Consider the following 22,632-nt stretch of genomic DNA (forward strand, 5'->3'; position numbering starts at 1 on the left):
AGGGCTTGTAATATGCTAAATTAAAGAATAAAGTGGGTTAAGCGTAGGCTCAAATTGGCTAACAATGGATGATAAAAGGTAAGGATTTTTGGGTAAGTAAGCTAAATGAAATGATGGCCTCAATCATATAAATGCATGAATACACAAAATAATGGACATAAAGAATCAAACAATTCAAAGATTACAATCATAGAAAGAGAATAATGCACACAAGAAGGAAAAATAAGTGGTTATAAGATGTAACCACACCATTAGGCTCAAAACTCACTTGTTTGTGTTCTTAGCTCAAAAACATGATCCATAATATATATAATTCAAGCAAGTTCTAAGAAAATTTTCACTCAAATCAATTGAGGTGCCCTATAGGTAGAAATCTTGAAAAATTTCATTATTTTGACTAAGCTTATTGTGTATACATATGCAAAAATAAGAAAATGCAAGTAAAAATACTAAAATCCTAGAATGAAATGCAAAAGTGTTGGAATTAGAAACTTGTCACCCAAAATCGCCGACCGGTCGGACGACCTCCCCACACTTAAAAGTTTGCACCGTTCTCGGTGCACTCAAAGATGAGCAAGGGGGTACGGCGACTCTCCGGATTGCTGCGTGTTCTTAGTCTTGCTTCCGTTATTGCTTGTGGTGCATTCATCATGAAAAACAAAAATATAACACCATAAGATGAGAAGATGTAAAAGCAAGGAAGCATACATTGTTGGAGTGAGGTAAATCACTAGAATTGAGTGGTTGATTAGTGTGACATTAATGACAAATAAGTGTGTGAATTCTAAATTGCGCGGTTTAGAACACACATTAGCCTAAAAGTTATGTCACAAAAGAAGCATGCACTTCACTTATCCTAGTGTGCTTGAGATGCTTTAAGTAAACTTGTAAGGTAAAAAAGCATTAAAGAAGCATGGAAGCATCCAAGTCAAACACATATGGATGCATATGATCATGAAATACAATACATTAAGGTAAATGCTCAACATCCATCAAGAAATTGCCTAATCAAAGAGAGAGTTCAAATCACATGATGGCTAGCTACAATATGCAATTCAAAAGCGTCACAAGCTCGAAGGCAATTCTCATCACTTGGTATTTTTCAAAAGGTAAGCATGAAAAACTCAAAACCAAGTAGAAAAATATAACCTCTACAATAGAATACAACAAAGATTATTCTCAAAACATTCATGCTAAAATAGCATTTAGGCAATAAAGGGGCAGCAATGCGTAGTAAACAAAGTCAATAATCCAACACTTAGAATGAAAAGAGAGAAAATAAAATGAAAGCTAAACTAAAACTAACTAACTAAAATAAATGGTTATCAATGGTGTTTGGAAGTGTTGGATGAGGGGTAGAAGGAGGGAAGAAGGAGAAGGAGAGAAATGGAAAGAAGAGAAGAGGGGAAATGTATGAAAGAATGACATCCGCGCGTACGCACGCATGGCGCGCGCGCGTCGATGGCTTATTTCGAGAGTTGTGCGTACGCATCATGTGTGCATACGCGTGTATTGGTTTGTGCCTCAGGCCCAATTTCCGCACAATGCAGGCCTAACTCTCGAGTCAAGGTATGGAAGGTAGAACTTCTCAATCCACGCGGACGCGTGCATGGTGCGCGCGCGTGGATGGTACAAAACGCTTGATGTACGTGTACGCGTGTATTACGCGCAGGCGTAGATGGTGCTCTGTTTTCAAAAATTTTCTATGTTTTTACACCAATCCAAGCATTCCAAATCTCCAAACAGCTACCAAAACACCTTAAAACCTTATTTAACATACTAAACTATCAATTATACTCTACTAACTAAACAAAATATGAAATCAACTAAATTCTACACTATTTACAAAAAAAAAGAAAATGAAAAGATGTTACCATGGTGTGGTGTCTCCCACCTAGCACTTTTATTTATTGTCCTTAAGTTGGACTTATGGGGAGCTTCTCTCAAGGTGGCTTGTGCTTGTACTCATCTTGGAACTTCCGCCAATACTTGGACTTCCAATAAGCTCCATCATTCAAGATTAATATCTCCAAGCTTTGATGGAGTTCTTCACAAACCATGGGCTCCCAATGTTGATCCTCATGTGTTCCCGGATCCCATATTTTGTCTTCACACCCATCTCCAAGTTGATTATCATTAATCCATATGGGTGGTGAGCAAGGTGAATTCTCAACAAAGAGACCAAGCATCCTTCTAGACCCATGTACTCTAGTTATACACCAACCTTTGCTATCAAGCTTTGGACATGTGACCATAATGAACCTATAATGATGCTTCCAACCACTAACTATCTTCTTTTTACTCTTAAAGCCACTAATTTTTCTAAGTTGACCATCCGTCTCAAGCAAACCATATTCAAGGGGAATAACAAAGCTTAAGTATAAGGAATTTACCCACTTGAATGAGAGAATAGATGGTGGTGGCTTGGGGAAAGGTATCTCCAATGTGCTTGCAAGCTCTACTCCCTTGTTTGCTTCCTTGTCAATCTCCACCTCTTCATAAACTTCTTCATTCTCAATCCTTTGTTCATCAACTTCATCTAACTCTTCTCCATCACTCAAGTCATAAATGGGAGGTTGAGAGAAATCTACCTTCACATCACTTTCAAATTCATTGGAAGAAGGTTCTTCAAATTCAAAGGATTCTTCACCAAGAAGATTGGATGCATGATCTTCATCACCAAGGGAACTCAATTCTTGCTTCATTCTCTCCAAGTCTTCATATAGAATATGCCTCGGAGGCTATGCACATTCCTCCTCAACATCAAATTTACTCTTCTTGGAGGGATTTTCTTTGATTTTAGCTTCCCATGGAGGTTCCGCATCTCCTAAGTCTTCAACCACTTCTTCCTTTTCTTCAATAATCATAGGCTTCTCCAATTGTTCTAATACAAAGTGGCATTTCTCATTTTCCACTGGAGTTTCCAATCTCTCCTTCATGCTATGCCCTTTAATTGATTCTCCACATGTGACCATGGGAGTGCTTTGAGTGCTCAAGCATTGGGAGGCTAAAATGCTTACTACCTTGGTCAAGGTAGCCATAAATTCTAGTGTCTCCCTTTGCATTTCTCCTTGCCCTTGAAGTATAAGGCTAAGGATTTCATCCATTGAGGATTGGAGTGGATAAGAGGGTTTATTGTCTTAGAGAAAGGGTTCATTATAGGAAGGTAGTTCTTCTTGGTAAGGTGGTGGTGTGTATTGAGGTGATTCTTGGGAGTAGTAATCTTGGAATTGTGGTTCCATATATGGCTCATATGGTTCAAAAGGTGGTTGGTGTGGTGGATAAGGATTAGAGTCATATCGAGGTATTTGGTGAAAAAAGGTCTGTGAGTATAGTTGATGATCATGTTGAGGATATGATTCATATGCATATGGTGGTGGTTCTTGAAAGTCACAAGGAGATTCACCATAGCCATTGGATTCGTATGCATCATAGAATGGCTCTTCTTCATAGTGCATTAGTGGAGGTTGTTGCCATGAGGATTGATCATATGCATATGGCTCCTCCCACCTTTGGTTATCCCATCCTTGATACATTTCTTCATTGTAATCTCCACTTCCTACAACATAGTTGTAATCACACTCATAGCCAAAGTGAGAATCCATGATAGCAAGAAAAAGGGAAACTAACATTAATTGAAAAACAAGGAAAAACAAATCCAAAGACTAGAAAATACTAACAAAAAGCAAAAATCAAGCTATTCACAATATTCACATATATACAATAACCAATAACACAACACCATTACAAATTCTCGGCAATGGCGACATTTTGATGAACGAATTTTTGATGGTATAGAAGTTCACAAATGAATTCTCGTTACAAGTATAGTTTCTAAACCAATCAATAATCCTTTCATACAAAAAAGTTGTTTGTCACTAGTACAAACCCCTAAAATTTATAAACCGAAGTATTGAACCTCGGGTCGTTCTCCCTAGGAATTACAATAAAGTGTCTTGTTATTGGTTGTGAGTTATTTTGGGGTTTTTGAGATTTTAGACAAGAAATATAAATGGCAAAGAAAATAAACTAACAACTAACAAAGCTCTAGGCAAGATATGAGAACTAGAAGTCCTATCCTAGTTATCCTCCTCATTTGTGACAACAAATTGTCCATTGCTCCCACTTAGTTAACCTCTAACCATGGAGGAAAGTCAAGTGGATGAATCAATTTGATTCCTCAAGTCCTAATCAACTACTAAAGGAAAGACTAGCTTTAGAGGTATTCAAATCAATTAGCAACTTCTAATTATCAATCAACAAAGAGATTAGATAACTCAAGAGTCACTAATTACTCAACCAAGGCCAAGAGGAACAAAATGTAACTAATAACTAGAAGAGACATTTCAACAAACACATAAAAGGCAACAAAGGCAAACATTATTAATTGCAAGAATTAAAGATAGATCTAACTACAATAACAAGAGATCAACAATAGAAAAGCAAAGAAGAAACAATTATTATGAATTACCTCAAATGGAATTGGAAGAAAGTAGAAGAAACAATAGTAGATCTACAACAAAGTATAGGAAGAACATAAAGGAAATTACAACAAAAGAATAGAAGAATGATGAATGAAACAACAAAGAATTGAGAAGTTGAAGAAGATGAAAGCATGAATTAAAACCTAGATCTAAGAACTAAACCTAATCCTAATTCTAATTCTAGAGAGAAGAGAGAGCTTCTCTCTCTAGAAACTACTTCTAACTAATCCTAATGAGTGAAAATGAACTAATCTCCCTTTGCTCTTCAATCCTTGGCTTTAAATAGCATCTTTGGTGCCAAAGTTGGTTGGGATTGGGCCCCTCAACCCTTGAGAATTCGTTGGCCACGTTTTTATTAAAAAATCATAAACCAACACCGGCGCGTACGCGCACAGCACGCGTACGCGTCCATGGGGTGAGTCGCAAGGTGCGCGCGCGCGTCCATAGGCAAGTTCAACTTCTTTGTCTTTTCATGATTTCTCCACTTTGCATGCTTTCCTCTTCACTCCTTTGATCCATTCCTAGCCTTTTCAACCTGAAATCACTATCAAACACATCAAGGCATCAGGTGGAATCAAAGAGAGATTAAAATCGTCAAGTTAAAGGCCTAAAAAGCATGTTTTCACATCTAAGCACAAATAAGAAGACAATCACAAAACTATGCTAATTCATTGAATAAATGTGGGTAAAAGGTGTTAAAATCTCTTAAAATCAATACAAGACAAACCGTAAAAATGGGGTTTATCAATAAGCTGGTCACGGCCTTCTTGGCTAAGTTCTTTCCCCCTCAAAAGCTGAGCAAGCTTAGAGTTGATGTTCAAACCTTCAAACAAAAAGATGGCGAATCCCTCTATGAACCTTGGGAAAGATACAAGCAGATGACCAAAAGGTGTCTTTCTGACATGCTTTCAGAGTGGACCATTTTGGATATATTCTATTATGGTCTATCTGAGTTCTCTAAGATGTCACTGCACCATTCTGCAGGTGGATCCCTTTACCTATAGAAAACGCCTACAGAAGCTCAAGAACTTATTGACATGGTTGCAAATAACCAATTCATGTACACTTCTGAGAAGAATCCTGTGAGTAATGGGACGCCTCAAAGTAAGGGAGTTCTTAAAATTGATGCTCTGAATGCCATATTGGCTCAGAACAAAATGTTGACTCAGCAAGTCAACATGATTTCTCAGAGTCTGAAGGGATGGCAAAATGCATCCAACAGTACTAAAGAGGCATCTTCTGAAGAAGAAGCTTATGATCCTGAGAACCCTGCAATGGCAGAGGTGAATTACATGGGTGAACCCTATGGGAACACCTATAATTCTTCATGGAGAAATCATCCAAATTTCTCATGGAATGATCAACAAAAGCCTCAACAAGGCTTTAACAATGGTGGAAGAAACAGGCTCAGCAATAGCAAGCCTTTTCCATCATCTTCTCAGCAACAGACAGAGAATTCTGAGCAAAGTCCTTCAAACTTAGCAAACATAGTCTCTGATCTGTCTAAGGCCACTTTAAGTTTCATGATTGAAACAAGGTCCTCCATTAGAAATCTGGATGCACAAGTGGGCCAGCTGAGTAAGAAAACCACTGAAACTCCTCCTAGTACTCTCCCAAGCAATACAGATGAGAATCCAAAAAGAGAGTGCAAGGCTATTGATATTGTCTACATGGCTGATGAGCGGATAATTTATACGCTTTTTGGCATTGTTTTTAAGTAGTTTTTAGTAGGATCTAGCTGCTTTTAGGGATGTTTTCATTACTTTTTATGCTAAATTCACATTTCTGGACTTTACTATGAGTTTGTGTATTTTTCTGTGATTTCAGGTATTTTCTGGCTGAAATTGAGGGACCTGAGCAAAATTCTGATAAGAAGGCTGACAAAGGACTGCTGATGCTGTTGGATTCTAACTTCCTTGCACTCGAAATGGTTTTTATGGAGCTACAAAACTCCAAATGGCGCGCTTTCAATAGTGTTCGAAAGTAGACATCCAGAGCTTTCCAACAATATATAATAGTTCATACTTTATTCGAGATTTGATGATGCAAACTGGCGCTCAACGCCAGTTCAACGCTGCATTATGGAGTCAAACGCCAGAAACACGTCACGAACCAGAGTTGAACGCCAAAAACACGTTACAACTTGGCGTTCAACTCCAAGAGAAGCCTCTGCATGTGTAAAGTTCAAGCTCAGCCCAAGCACACACCAAGTGGGCCCCGGAAGTGGATTTCTGCATCAATTACTTACTTCGTAAACCCTAGTAGCTAGTTTAGTATAAATAGAACTTTTAACTATTGTACTAGGTGTCTAGTCTTTTGACCATTCGGTCTTTTGATCACATTTGGGGGCTGGCCATTCGGCCATGCCTGGACCTCTATCACTTGTGTATTTTCAACGGTGGAGTTTCTACACACATAGATTAAGGGTGTGGAGTTCTGCTGTACCTCGAGTTTTAATGCAATTACTACTATTTTCTATTCAATTTAGTTTATTCCTGTTCTAAGATATTCGTTGCACTTCACCATGATGAATGTGATGATCTGTGACACTCATCATCATTCTCACCTATGAACGCGTGACTGACGACCACTTCCGTTCTATCTTAGACCGAACGCATATCTCTTAGATTCCTTAATCAGAATCTTCATGGTATAAGCTAGATTTGATGGCGGCATTCATGAGAGTCCGGAAAGTCTAAACCTTGTCTGTGGTATTCCGAGTAGGATTCAGGGATTGAATGACTGTGACAATCTTCAAACTCGTGATTGTTGGGTGTGATGACAAACGCAAAAGAATCAATGGATTCTATTCCGGCATGATCGAGAACCGACAGATGATTAGCCGTGCTGTGACAGAGCATTTGGACCTTTTTCACTGAGCGGATGGGATGTAGCCATTGACAATGGTGATGCCCTACATACAGCTTGCCATGGAAAGGAGTAGGAAGGATTGGATGAAGGCAGTAGGAAAGCAGAGATTCAAAAGGAGCACAGCATCTTCATACGCCTACCTGAAATTCTCACCAATGATTTACATAAGTATTTCTATCTTTATTTTCTGTTTATTTATTATTATTAGTCGAAAACTCCATAATCATTTATTATCCGCCTAACTGAGATTTACAAGATGACCATAGCTTGCTTCATACCAACAATCTCCGTGAGATCGACCCTTACTCACGTAAGGTTTATTACTTGGACGACCCAGTGCACTTGCTGGTTAGTTGTGCGAGGTTGTGAAGAAAGTGATGAGTTATAAATGTGCATACCAAGTTGAATGCCATTATTAGAGATCACAACTTCTCCTACCAAGTTTTTGGCGCCGTTACCGGAGATTGTTCGAGTGTGGACAACTGACAGATTAGGTAATTTTCTTATCATTTATTTTCAAAAAAAAAATTTCAAAAATCTTTCAAAAAATTTTCACCCTTTGTTTTCGAAAAATCCTTAAGAGTTTTTAAGAATGAATTCTAGAGTTTCAAAATGGTATGCTGAAGCTTGGCTGGCCATCAAGCTTTAGACTAACCTGGTATGATTCTTAGGATTTTGATTGAGGACTTTGAATTCATTACTTCCTTTTTCCTAAATGTTTTCAAAAAAAATTAAAATAAAATACAAAAAAATTAATAAAATCATAAAAACAAAAAATATTTTGTGTTTCTTGTTCGAGTCTAGAGTCAAGTCTCAAGTTTGGTGTCAAGTGCATGTTTTAATTTTTTTTTAAAAAATAATTTTCGAAAATTGCATGCATGCATAGTGTTCTTCATGATCTTCAAGTTGTTCTTGATGAATTTTCTTGTTTGATCTTCACAACTTCTTGTTTTGTGTTGTATGGTGTTTTTCATGTGTATTTTTGCATTCATAGTGTCTAAGCAAAAAAGATTTCTAAGTTTGGTGTCTTGCATGTTTTTCTTTGCATCAAAAAAATTTTTCAAAAATATGTTCTTGATGTTCATCATGATCTTCAAAGTGTTCTTGGTGTTCATCTTGACATTCATAGTGTTCTTGCATGCATCATTGGTTTTGATCCAAAAATTTTCATGTTTTGGGTCATTTTTATGTTTTTTCCTCTCATCATTAAAAATTCAAAAATCAAAAAAATATATTTTCCTTATTTCTCTCAAAATTTCGAAAATTTGAGTTGACTTAGTCAAAAATTTTTAAAACTTAGCTATTTCTTATAAGTCAAGTCAAATTTTCAAATTTAAAAATCTTATCTTTTCAAAACTTTTTCAAAAATCAAATCTTTTTCATTTTTCTTACTATTTTTCAAAAAATTTTAATTTGAATTTTAAAATCTTTTTCTTATCTTTAATTCATAATTTTCGAAACTTTACTAACAATTAATGTGATTGATTCAAAAATTTGAAATTTGTTACTTTCTTGTTTAGAAAGGTTCAATCTTTAAATTTTAGAATCATATCTTTTAGTTTCTTGTTAGTCAAGTAATTAAATTTTAATTTTAAAAGTTAAATTCTTTTTCAAAAAAATATCCTTTCTATCATATCTTTTTCAAAATTTTATCTTCTTCAAAAATTTGATTTCAAAATATCTTCCAACTTCCTATCTTTTCAAAATTAAATTTCAAATCTTTTTCAACTAACTAGTTGACTTTTTGTTTGTTTTAACTATATCTTATCTTTTTCAGAACCATCTAACTACATTTCCCTCTCTAATTTTCGAAAACTTCTCCCTCTTTTTCAAAATTCTTTTAATTAACTAATTGTTTTAAATTTTAATTTTAATTTTAATTCTTCCTTTAATTTTTGAAAATCACTAACCCTTGTTCAAAATTAATTTTCGAATTCTCCCCCTCTCATCTTCTTCTATTTATTTATTTATTTACTAACACTTCTCTTCATCTCAAGAATCTAAACCTATCTTCACCCTTGTGTTTGGATTCTTAGCTCTTCTTCTTCTTCTATTCCTTTCTTCTTCTACTAACATAAAGGAATCTCTATACTGTGACATAGAGGATTCCTTTTCCTTTTCTGTTCTCTTCTTTCTCATATGAGCAGGAACAAGGAAAAAGGCATTCTTGTTGAAGCTGATCCTGAACCTGAAAGGACTCTGAAGAGGAAACTAAGAGAAGTTAAATTACAACAATCCAGAGACAACCTTACTGAAATTTTTGAACAAGAAAAGGATATGGCAGCCGAACCCAACAACAATAATGCAAGGAGGATGCTTGGTGATTATACTACACCTACTTCCAAGTCTGATGGAAGAATCATCTCAATTCCTGCCATTGGAGCAAACAATTTTGAGCTGAAACCTCAACTAGTTGCTCTAATACAACAAAACTACAAGAATCTTGTTTTTAACCAAGAAGATTCATCTCAAAAGCCCATCAAGACCACTTCTATAAAGTTGTGGCCAAGAAGAAGGTGATCTCTGAGGTCCCTTTCATGCTCAAGAAAAATGAGTATCCGGAGATCCGACATGAGATCCAAAGAAGAGGTTGGAAAGTTCTTACCAACCCCATTCAACAAGTCGGACTCCTAATGGTTCAAGAGTTCTATGCCAATGCATGGATCACTAGGAACCATGATCAAAGTATGAACCCGAACCCAAAGAATTGGCTTACAATGGTTCGGGGAAAATGCTTAAATTTCAGTCTGGAGAACGTATGGTTGGCGTTCAACTTGCCTATGATGCAAGAAAACGCACGCCCATACACTAGAAGGGTCAACTTTGATCAAAGGTTGGACCAAGTTCTCATGGACATATGTATGGAAGGAGCTCAATGGAAAAGATACTCAAAAGTCAAGCCGGTTCAATTGAGAAGACTAGACCTTAAGCCTGTGGCTAGAGGATGGTTGGAGTTCATCCAACGCTCCATCATCCCCACTAGCAACTGATCCGAAGTAACAGTGGATCGGGCCATCATGATCCATAGCATCATGATTGGAGAGAAAGTAAAAGTTCATGAAGTCATCTCTCTAGAACTCTACAAAGTAGCCGAAAAGCCCTCCACCTTAGCAAGGCTAGCTATTCCTCATCTCATTTGCCATCTATGCTACTCAGCTAGAGTTGTCATAGAAGGAGACATCCTCATTGAAGAGGACAAGCCCATCACTAAGAAGAGGATGGAGCAAACAAGAGAGGCCAACCATGGATCTCAAGAGACGCATGAGGAAGCTCATCATCAAGAAATCCCTGAGATGCCTCAAGGGATGCATTTTCCTTTAAACAACTAATGGGAACAACTAAATACTTCTCTAGAAGGATTGAGTCATGACATGAACCAATTAAGGGTGGAACACCAAGAGCACTCCATCATTCTCAATGAGATTAGAGAAGATCAAAGAGCTATGAGGGAGGAGCAACAAAGGCAAGGAAGAGACATAAAGGAGCTCAAGAACACCATTGGTCCTTCAAGGAGAAGGCGCCACCATCACTAAGGTGGACTCATTCCTTAACTTCCTTGTTCTTATCTCCCTATTTTTTGGTTTTTGAGCTTCATGTTTATCTATGTTTATGTCTTTACTACATGATCATTAGTGTCTAGTGTCTATGTCCTAAGGCTATGAATAATTCCATGAATCCTTCACCTTTCTTAAATGAAAAATGTTTCTAATACAAAAGAACAAGAAGTACATGAGTTTCGAATTCATCCTTGAAATTAGTTTAATTATATTGATATGGTGATAATACTTTTTATTTTCTGAATGAATGCTTGAACAGTGCATATTTTTGATATTGTTGTTTATGAATGTTAAAATTGTAGGCTCTTGAAAGAATGATGAACAAGAGAAATGTTATTGATAATCTGAAAAATCATAACATTGATTCTTGAAGCAAGAAAAAGCAGTGAAAAAGAAGAAGCTTGCGAAAAAAAAGCAAGCAGAAAAAGCCAATAGCCCTTAAAACCAAAAGGCAAGGGGAAAAAGGATCCAAAGCTTTGAGCATCAATGGATAGGAGGGCCCAAGGAAATAAGTCCAGGCCTAAGTGGCTAAATCAAGCTGTCCCTAACCATGTGCTTGTGGCATGCAGGTCCAAGTGAAAAGCTTGAGACTGAGTGGTTAAAATCGTGATCCAAAGCAAAAAGAGTGTGCTTAAGAGCTCTGGACACCTCTAACTGGGGACTTTAACAAAGCTGAGTCATAATCAGAAAAGGTTCACCCAGTCATGTGTCTGTGGCATTTATGTATCCGATGGTAATATTGGAAAACAAAGTGCTTAGGGCCACGACCAAGACTCATAAAGTAGCTGTGTTCAAGAATCAACATACTAAACTAGGAGAATCAATAACACTATCTGAATTCTAAATTTCTAGAGATGCCAATCATTCTAAACTTCAAAGGATAAAGTGAGATGCCAAAACTGTTCAGAAGCAAAAAGCAACAAGTCCCGCTCATCTAATTAGAACTAAGCTTCATTGATGTTTTGAGATTTATAGTATATTCTCTTCTTTTTATCCTAATTTATTTTCAGTTGCTTGGGGACAAGCAACAATATAAGTTTGGTATTGTGATGAGTGGATAATTTATACGCTTTTTTGGCATTGTTTTTAGGTAGTTTTTAATAGGATCTAGCTACTTTTAGGGATGTTTTTATTAGTTTTTATGCAAAATTCACATTTCTAGACTTTACTATGAGTTTGTGTGTTTTTCTATGATTTCAGGTATTTTCTGGCTGAAATTGAGGGACCTGAGCAAAAATCTGCTTCAATCTGACAAAGGACTGCTAATGCTGTTGGATTCTGACCTCCCTGCACTCGAAATGGATTTCTGCACTTTGACTATTGTACTAAGGGTCTTTTTCCCTAATTTTGAATTCATATGTCATTTGGGTGGAGGATGGCCATTCGGCCATGCCTAGACCATAACTTATGTATTTTCAATGGTGGAGTTTCTACACACCATAGATTAAGGTGTGGAGCTCTGCTGTACCTCAAGAATTAATGCAATTACTAGTGTTCTTCTATTCAATTCAAGCTTATTCTTATTCTATGATATTCGCTGCACTTCAATCTGATGGATGTGATGATCCGTGACACTCATCATCATCCGTCCTTATGAACGCGTGCCTGACAACCACTTCCGTTCTACAAGCGAAAGCTAGAGTGAATATCTCTTGGATTCCTTAATCAGGATCTTCGTGGTATAAGCTAGAATTATTGGTGGCCATTCTTGAGAATTCAGAAAGTCTAAACCATATCTGTGGTATTCTGAGTAGGATTCAGGGATTGAATGACTGTGATGAGCTTCAAACTCACGATTGTTGGGCGTAGTGACAGACGCAAAAGAATAACTGGATTCTATTCCGATATGATCGAGAACTGACAGATGATTAGCCGTGCTGTGATAGAGCATTTGGATCATTTTCACTGAGAGGATGGGAAGTAGCCATTGACAACGGTGATACCCTACATGCAGCTTGCCATAGAAAGGAGTAAGAAAGATTGGATAAAGGCAGTAGAAAAGCAGAGATTCAGAAGGAACAAAGCATCTCCATACACTTATCTGAAATTTCCACCAATGATTTACATAAGTATCTCTATCTCTATTTTCTGTTTATTTATCCTTATTTTCAAAAACCATTATAACCATTTGAATCTGCCTAACTGAGATTTACAAGATGACCATAGCTTGCTTTATACCAACCATCTCCGTGGAATCGACCCTTACTCACGTAAGGTATTACTTGGACGACCCAGTGCACTTGCTGGTTAGTTGTGCAAAGTTGTGACAAAGTGTGATTCACGTTTGAGAGCTCCAAGTCTATTGGCGCAATTGTTGATGATCATAATTTCGTGCACCAGTTGTCAGTCACGCGTTCATAGGTTAGAATGATGATGAGTGTCACGGATCATCACATTCATCATGTTGAAGTGCAGCGAATATCTTAGAATAAGAATAAGCATGAGTTGAATAGAAAACGGTAGTAATTGTATTAATACTCGAGGAACAGTAGAGCTCTACACACTTAATCTATGGTGTGTAGAAACTCTACCGTTGAAAATACATAAGTGAAAATAGGGTAGGCATGGCCGAATGAGCAGCCTCCCAAAACATGAACAATGGTTCCAAGATTCCAAAGATGAAAATACAATAGTAAAGGGTCCTATTTATAATGAAACTAGCTACTAGGGTTTATAGAAATAGGTAAATGATGCAGAAATCCACTTCCGGGCCCACTTGATGTGTGCTTGGGCTGAGCATTGAGCTTTACACGTGTGGAGGCTTCTCTTGGAGTTAAACACCAGCTTTGGTGCCAGTTTGGGCGTTTAACTCCAACTTTTATGCCAGTTCTGGCGTTTTGACGCCAGAAAAAGGCAGAGAGCTGGTGTTTTGACACCATTTTACGTCGTCAAAACTCACGCAAAGTATGGACTATTATATATTGCTGGAAAGCCCTGGATGTCTACTTTCCGCCCTGGATGTCTACTTTCCAACGCAGTTGAGAGCGCACCATTTGGAGATCTGTAGCTTGATAAAATATACTTTGAGTGCAGGAAGGTCAGAATCCAACAGCATCTGTAGTTCTTTGTCAGCCTCTGAATCAGATTTTTGCTCATGTCCCTCAATTTCAGCCAGAAAATACCTGAAATCATAGAAAAATACACAAACTCATAGTAAAGTCCAAAATGTGAATTTTACTTAAAAACTAATAAAAATATACTAAAAATTAACTAAATCATACTAAAAACTATATAAAAACAATGCCAAAAAGCGTATAAATTATCCGCTCATCAAATTTTTTGGGATTTTCATGTATATAAATATATATGTATATATGCTCTGGCCGATTTTAACTTTGCGAGCCGAGTCAGAAGCTTTGTTATCTGTATTCTTGCAACTCTTTTCTTAGGTATCTATAGTTCTTAGTTTTTTAGTTATCCGATTTACGATCACGCTTTCTCATTGAGAGATATGTGCTTTTATGTTTAATGCTTTTGTTTAACTTTTCTTCAAACGCTTCTAGGTAAAAATTGTTTTCAACTATAAAGATTTTACTTTTAGAGGTTGTAATACCTCGCCACCATTGTTTTATGACTTAAGCATAAGATTCTGTGTGGTAAGGTGTGTACACACACACACACACACATATTATCTAGCTATACTATGAATGTTTCTAACTCGATCCGTATGAGGTTGATGACGTATGACTATATGCTTAATTCTCTGTACATACTTGATGTAATTGACTATGTTACTATTATTAATACTTGCTTTATTTGCTAATCTTTTATAATTCTGCCATGTATGTCTGTGAATTAATGACTTAACATTTTCAAACAAAAATTTACCCATAAACTGACAATATGTTAGCTACGATCAGGCTCATATTTATTAAATAATAGATAATAATTAGCAAGACAAGTTGGTAGCACTCAATTTTTAGTAAAATCTAAACATACTGAAAGTTACGCTGTTACAAGTGGTTTAGTATAAGAGTGGTGATAATATACCATGAGGCATAAATGGCTTAGTATAAGAGTAATGATCATATACCATAAGGCATTAATCAAGTTCTCTTTTTTGTAGCCGTTTATCAAGCACCTAGAAGCTTGGTGATATAGTAGAAATCTCAACACCTTAGTGGAGAGGACTAGATGTAGGTGAAGAGGTTATATTTGAACCATAATTTATTAGAATTTCATTATCTTTTAACCCTTAATTTCTTTACTTTTATTGTCATTTATATTAATAAGGGGTGTGGAAAGTATAGCACCAAGTGTTTTGAAGTTGGTTTAAGTCCTTGGAAAATTACTCTTAGGTTACCACTTGCATTTAGCTTTGCTTTATATTATCCAAGTGGTACAAAAATGTTAATTTGTCCTTCATACTCTTCACCTCCTCCTCTTGAGTATATTCATCTTGTACTTATTGATTAATAGTTTTTTGTTATAACAATAAATATTAATTTTTTTTATATCAAACTAAAGTACACAATAAAAGAAATGCTATATAACAAAGTACTAAATGAAATAAAAGCAATGTCAACTAACAAAGTATGAAAATAAATCCTAGCTATAGTTCCTTGTAATCATCAACATCGTCATCTTGGGCGTCCCTCTCCTCCTGCATCGATGGTGGTACGAATGTCAGTGTTACTACCAGTGTAACCAACATCTGAAAATCTGTCACAAAACTAAGTAATTTTTTTAAGGAGATATATGCAACCAAACTAAGGATTGATGGTCTTATCGTCATGGAGAAGAACATTTCCATCATACTATGTATGTAGAGAGGATATTACTCCTTAGATTTTTTATGTAATGGTCCACCTACTATACGAAATAAGAGTGCGTTGACCTATTAAATTTTGGTGGATGTATCCTTTTGAGAGGTTGATTGGGTCATTCAAGCGAATTGTGAACAGAACTCAAATTGAGGGTAGTATATGCAAGTCATTTCTAGCTAAAGAGACATTTGAATTTTACTCTTTCTATTTTAAGCCTCATATTAAATCAGAGAGAACAAGATTTGGAAAAAACAATGGGAAAGAAGAATCATTGATTAGCGAACTAACCTACCAAATCTTTGTTCAAAAAGGAGTTGTGAGGGATGCAGGTAGTGAATATCGATTAGACAAGAAGGAAATTGAGGCCGTACATTTGCATGTATTGCTTAATTGTGATCAAATTTTACTGTATGTTATCAATGTTTCAAATGATATTTTAACTTGTTATTTAATGAACCATTGAGTAATGTAACATTTTTTATTTATACTATTGCATCTTAGGTTATTCCAAGAAATAAATCCTGACTCATCACTCATCATTTTCTATTTTGGTTCAGAGAATACATTTGAGTGAATCTATTGACTCAATAGAATACGACTAGTTGTACTTAGTTAGGGTCCAACGAATAAGGGAATAAGCTTTCCAATCTACAATATTAACAGATATAGGTTTTATTCCTTATATGGTCAATGGAAATAATGGATAACACTGGGATCTAAGTCTGCGGGGATACAAGAAGTGGTCATTTTGATATGTATAGCGTGTTATACAACATAATTCATCTAGAGTATTTTTGTCATACTTTGTGCAAGGGGTGTGTGTGTGTCTAAAAATGAAAGGTTTGATCCAAGTTTGCAATTAAGAAAATGAAAGCATAATGATTACAATATCACTAAAGTAAATGTAACTAGAAAATATAGAGATTATGACCCTTTTATTTTATCCCAACATGCACAACAAGTACTATTTGCCATATATGGGGTCATGCAAATTTAGTTGAGAGGTTGTGGTTAAGACTAAGGCAAGAGGTTGATGTACAAAGAAGTTTCCTTATGCCATCAAGCTACTGTATGATCACCCATGGCCAAACTACAATAAGATTCCCATTGAGATCAGAGGTCGATGGTTTGATAAGTGGGCTATAAAATGTCCATTTATTCAAACTTCTTAATTTTTATCTTTTGTTTTTTTTTATGTAATTGATTCCGATAGGATATCACACCCATTATTTTCGGAAAATTTAAATATGAATAAGTTGTGTTTTATTTTATTAAATTGAGCTTTCTATAATGAAAATTATTTTATTAAAGATATTTAAACTAATTTTTATGAACTAAGAAAATTAATTATATCTCTGATTTAAAAATTAGAGTAGCTATTTGAAACTAATTGGCGAGTTTTTAAATAAATAGTATTCTCAAAAGTAATTATGTTGAACTATATTTGATTTTTAATTACTACTCTACACTACTCTTTTTACTTAATTCTAAACACCATAATCCTGAAACTCCCTCTCTTTCACACACACACCCTAACCCTAATCCACCCAACCGCCACCCTCACTCCTCTTCACTCACACACAACGCACTCCACCCACACACACACGCGGACCAGAAGAAGAGAGGAAGGAGAGGACGGCGCGGTGCCGGCAACGAGCGTCATTGTTGTTGTTGTCGTGAGAGGGAGAGACGCGACACACAAAGAAGAGGAGAAGGAGCCCTAGCCGCCATCGTTGAAGCTAGCTTGTCATCGTCTTTGAGCGCTAGTGAGAGAAAGAGCTCAATGAAGAGAGAAAACGCGATGAAGGAAAGCAGAAGGGGTGCCCCGTCACCGTTGAAGCTCGACCGCCGCTGCTAGAGCTTGATGTCGTTGCCATTCTGCCTTTGTCAGGCTGCTGTGCTGCCGCCGAGGAGCTTGAAAGTAAGAAGGAGGGATGTCTCACTGTTGTTGTGCTTTGTCGTCGCGTTGCCATCCACTGGAGCTCATCGTTAAGCTACTGCATCGTTTCTAAGCCATTGCGTTGCCGTAAGTGTTGATTGGAGCAGCCACTGTCGCTGTTCTGCCTTGCCCTAACCTTCCATAGTTTCTGTCAGATTCTGTTCTTATCACCGAGAGTCGTCAAAATTGTTGTGTTCCATATTTTTATTCCCCTTTGATGCAGTGAGTTTTTGTTTCGAACCCTTATAGTCGTTGTTCTAGGTGTGTTTTCTTTATTTGTGTTTTTTTTGTTATTTTTTTGTTATTTTTTCCTGGGCCTTTCTTTCCTTGTTTTTGATTTTGATATATAAAATTCATAACAATATGCAACAAAAATTATAAAATGTGATTTGAGTTAAATGAAAGTTCAAAAAAATAATATCCAAATTAAATAATGACAAATCTAATAAAAATATCAAAAAATTCAAAAAAAATCTTGTTAATTAATAATTGTTGTCAATGAACCATATGTCTCCTTTCTTATTAAGAAATTTTGGATTTGAACCTCATCTAACACAAACTTAACTAAAAAAAGAAGATATCTTGTATGTGTAGATGTGGTGTGTGTGTGAGTGTGTCTAATACCTAGAATTGGAATTTATCCCATCTGTCGACCCAAAAAAAATTGCTAGTAAGAAGAGTATTGGTCAATGGTCATTATCAACTAATATTTTGGTCAAGGGCTGCTAAAAACTGCAACAACAGCAAAACGTGCGGATGCATGATGACGATCACTCGATAGAGCCGTAGTTTTTCTCTCTCTTTTGGAACACGTGTCATTTGTTGTCAACAAATTTTTAGACATATGTTTTACCTATTTTTACACCAGATCCTAAAAAACACAATACACTTCGTCTTTGCCTTCTATACATTTTATTTGAATTACAAGATTTTTCTCTCTCTTTTTGGAAGGGGCTTTGCTACAAACGAGTTAATTTGATTAAATGGTAAGAAATACTCTACAATTCAATGGTACCATTCTATGTTACTTACAAAATCCACATCTTACACAAAGGGAGAAGAGAGATTACGAGAACAAAGAGGATCTTCACTCTTCAAGTCTTATACGCGCGCGGTTTCAAGTGGTAAATATCTTGCTAAAATCAGAAACAACAAAAAAAGAAAAAAAAGAAAGGGGCATTGAAAGAGCAATGATTGCTTTCCATTGGTCAATTGTAAGTGAAATGGCATCCATCGTAGCCTGCAAAAACAAAAGCTACTCTTAATTATACACCTAACATGATTGTAATTAGTTATACCAATACATAATAGTGTCAATAAACTACAAAGTTAATCATTATATTCTAGTTCATTAAAAAAAATCATTATATTCTATTGCTTATACTAAATAGAGTTTAGAACTTGTTCTGGCTAGTTTTTTTCTTCTGCCCAAAAAAAAAAGATGTATTTTTTATTGCAATTGAAAAATGTTTAAATATTTCTTGATATTTTATGGAAAGTTTGTCAAAATAAAAAAAAAAATATCTTACTTGGAAAAAGAAACTACCTATACACACTACACAATATTACTTTTCATAATTAAAATTATAAATAAAAAAAATCAACTGAAAATAAGATAAAGTAAAACATTAACGAAAATAGAGAATCAAATTTCTCTTTTTTCTTTTCTACTTACTTGGATCAACAGCAACCAACATGGCTGTCCCTCCAAATTCACAATTGCCACCAGCACCCTTAGTCCTTTGCCAATAACTATTAAAAGCATATGAAGCATGTGCAAAAACAGTGTTGGGCTCATAACAAGGCCCACTAGGCTGAATAGAAGTGCAATCTGCCCCTGACCAGCAAGCATAATTCATGGCCTCTTGGATAATTGGGTCAGGGACTGATGGCTTGGCTACACACCACAACGCCGTGCTAGGAGCCATGTTCGGCGGCGGTGGAACACTTGGTGGTGGGTAGATCACGGGCGGCTGAAACACTACGGGGCTGGGGACATTGCCTCCGGTTGGTGACGGATAAATAGTTGGTGGGCCAGGGTTGACACCACCGCTAGAAGGGGACGGAATGTAGTACGGTGGGGTGGGCTCAAAAGAAGGCGGGCTCATTGATGGGCCAGGTGGGCCTGGTATAATAATTGGGGGATTCTCTATGGGCTCCGGTGAGCCCGGCACATTCTCTGGTGGGCTTGGAACAATGTCAGGCGTTGTTGGGCTGGGGAAGGACTCAGGTGGGCCTGGGATAATTGTTGTTGGGCTAGGGAATGACTCAGGTGGGCCTGGGGTAATGATTGTTGTTGGGCTTGGTGGTGGGCCTTGGGTTGGAATTGTTGGTGAGGAGTAATAGTAAGGGGGTGATGATTGATACCCTGTGGGGGTTGGAATGTTGGCTGAAGGTGAAGTTGGAGGCGGATACACACAATATGGAGGGTTGCTATTGCTGTCTGGTAATGGAACTGGAGGTAGTGATTCATAAGGTGGCAAAGAAAATGGGGAGCTAACACTATATGGTTGTGCGTTTGATGAAAATGTGTTTGGGTTAAGGTCAATTTTCTTTGTCATTTTCAATTTCTTTGTGATCTTATTGTTGGTTATGTTCCTTCTATGTTTATTAGGGCCTTTCAATAGTAGTCTCATTGATCTATCTGCATCTGCAAAGGGGATATCAAAGAGGATTCTAAACTATGATCAAGCATGACATAATTGCCATTAGAAATGTAATTTGTTTGATCTCAATAATAATATTATAATCCAATCATTGATTATGATATATACATTTGTCCAAAGCACATTTGTTTACATCTAAGTTGGAATTTTTACATTTGGGCAATGACGACAATGAGGTCTAAAAACCTGATACATATTATACCCAAAGCAATGGCAGATGAAACAATGGCGAAAAAAAAAGGCAAGACTTACCACAACGAGTGAGAGAAACAGATGCTAAAGTCATGTAGAGAAGAAGCACCATAGCTCTCAGTCTCAATCTGCTTGTTCCCATTGACCCACTTAGAAATTTTGGTTAATGCAATAATGTGCAATAGTGCTACACAAAATGGAAGGCTTCTTATTACTGCTTAACTCTCTTTTTATTGCACTCCCAATTTTCCAGAGTATAGAAAGACCCAAAGGAAGAACAATGTGACGCCTTTATAAATGCATATAGACACTTGGATGATTTATTACTACTAGAAATTGCCACCAGAGTAAAGGAAGAGTGGACAAGTGGTTCTGTTTGTTGTAAAGATTTATTCTTTGTTGTGGCACTGCTTTGATGCACACTCATCATCTTTAATTTGCTAAAAATGTGTGCAAGAAGGAATCTTAAAGTGCAGAAAAATTCTTAAAAATGTGTGTTTTTATGGGAATTAGACTAGAAATTGTCCCCAACAACACCCACTTTTTGGTTTTCTTCTTGATATTTATTATTTATTACAAGTACATTTTTCATGGTGGTATATATGCTTGCTTCCCTTGGAAAAAGATGAAAGTTTTTGGTTTTAGGCTCTTTTTGTTTTGCTTGCTTTCTACTCAAAGCTCTCTTACAAAAACACTAAACTCTTCTCTTCTTGTTGTGGGCTTGTATAGCGTGAGGAAGAGGAATTGGTGTAGTAAAAAAACAAAGATTTTTACTAAAATTATAGATTAAAGAACATGTGCAATGTAGATGATTTTTTTTTTTGTGTGGATTTTTTTATTAAAAAAAGACAATCTTTACATTTTATGATAGCATCACCGTATTCTAAAAGAAAAATATATACAGTGAGTTATATCTTCAAATTGGCTCTTAAAAAGAATGCAACCAATTTTTGCTTCTTACATTGCTTTTAGGGAAAGTATGCTTTAGGCTACCATTAATGAGTCAAAGTTTCTTGTTTTAGAGATACAACTCTTTTTTATGGTGGAAAAGGATAGACAGAGATTGTTTACGTAGGAAAACAAGAGATAAGTGATGTGACATACTACTAATTTAGTACTTGGGCAACTTTTATGACGTTTTGTATTACTATGGTTTATTAATTCTTTGTTGTGTGTTATTACTTATTAGGTATGGGTTAGCCTAATTACTAGGAAGAGAATGAGGAGTTTCTGCTTGTGAGAAGTTTTTGTTTGGAATCTGAATATAATCTTCATTTTTCTCCTTAATCCTCATTTTTGGTTTGTTAATCATTCCTGCGTCGAAAGTTGGCACTTGGCAAAGAATAAGCGAATTAGGCTTAGAGCCAGAGGTGTTTTGGTTTGACATAAAATTGGGGTTAAAATTTAATGTTTTCATGTATAGTATATTAGTATTCATAGTTTGAAATTAATAATTATACACAAATAACTAAAAGCTCTCAATGAAGAGAAAAATTGAGACTGCAAAATGTTTTGGGTGATTCTTTGAGATTAACAATGAAGTAACTAAAAAAATTTTGACTGAAAAATAATTATTCAAGGATTAAATGAATAAGAAAAAGGCTGGTTTAGTGTCCAAATATTTTAGTAATTTTAATTTGAAAAATGATTGGTATGTAGTCTTAATCATCTTCCTAACTTCTAATTAAAGAAAATTTTAAATTTTTTAACTTCTTGATGTTTTTAAAAAATTATATATATTAAAATGTTCATTTATTTAGGTGTTAAGAGAATAAATAAAAAGATAAATTAGAATTTTTAATTATTACTCATATAATTTTATCCTGTTATATACTAGTAGCTGTATTAAAAGACAATATTAGTTAATTCGCATTCTTTTACTAATTAAATTTTAGAATAATACCAAATGTGAGACTTATTAAGATGATAAAAATTTTATCTTCTTATTAAATAGTTGATAAGCTACATATCTAAGAATGGCAAACAAAAAAATTCATCCTACCCTGTCTCATTAAAAGCCTGCCATCCACCATCTTAATTAAATGGATTAAGGGATGGCAAATGGGTCAAAACCTGTCAGGCCAAATAAAAAATTTTCAATTATAAATAAGAAACTAATATTTAGACTAAAATATGGGTCAAATGTTGTGCCTTTCT

At 35.8% G+C, this 22,632-nt stretch overlaps 1 protein-coding gene across 2 annotated transcripts; it reads right to left on the minus strand.

Annotated features, from left to right (window-relative positions):
- Positions 1–18,572: 18,572 nt before the first annotated feature.
- On the minus strand, positions 18,573–20,824 carry LOC107458729 (extensin-like). 2 transcript variants are annotated; one of them, XM_052252220.1, is made up of 3 exons: positions 20,536–20,824; positions 19,293–20,267; positions 18,573–18,872 (listed from the first exon to the last, which is right to left on the minus strand). In XM_052252220.1, exons 1-3 carry the CDS (start codon positions 20,615–20,617, stop codon positions 18,826–18,828), a joined length of 1,104 nt encoding a protein of 367 aa, XP_052108180.1. In that variant the 5' UTR covers positions 20,618–20,824; the 3' UTR covers positions 18,573–18,825. The 2 variants fall into 2 exon arrangements, with proteins under 2 accessions (XP_052108180.1, XP_015932417.1); XM_016076931.3 differs by having other exon boundaries at positions 18,573–18,857; positions 20,536–20,823.
- Positions 20,825–22,632: the final 1,808 nt, after the last annotated feature.

Source organism: Arachis duranensis, chromosome 7 (assembly GCF_000817695.3).
Source record: "Arachis duranensis cultivar V14167 chromosome 7, aradu.V14167.gnm2.J7QH, whole genome shotgun sequence".
In the NCBI taxonomy this organism is placed as follows: Eukaryota; Viridiplantae; Streptophyta; class Magnoliopsida; order Fabales; family Fabaceae; genus Arachis; species Arachis duranensis.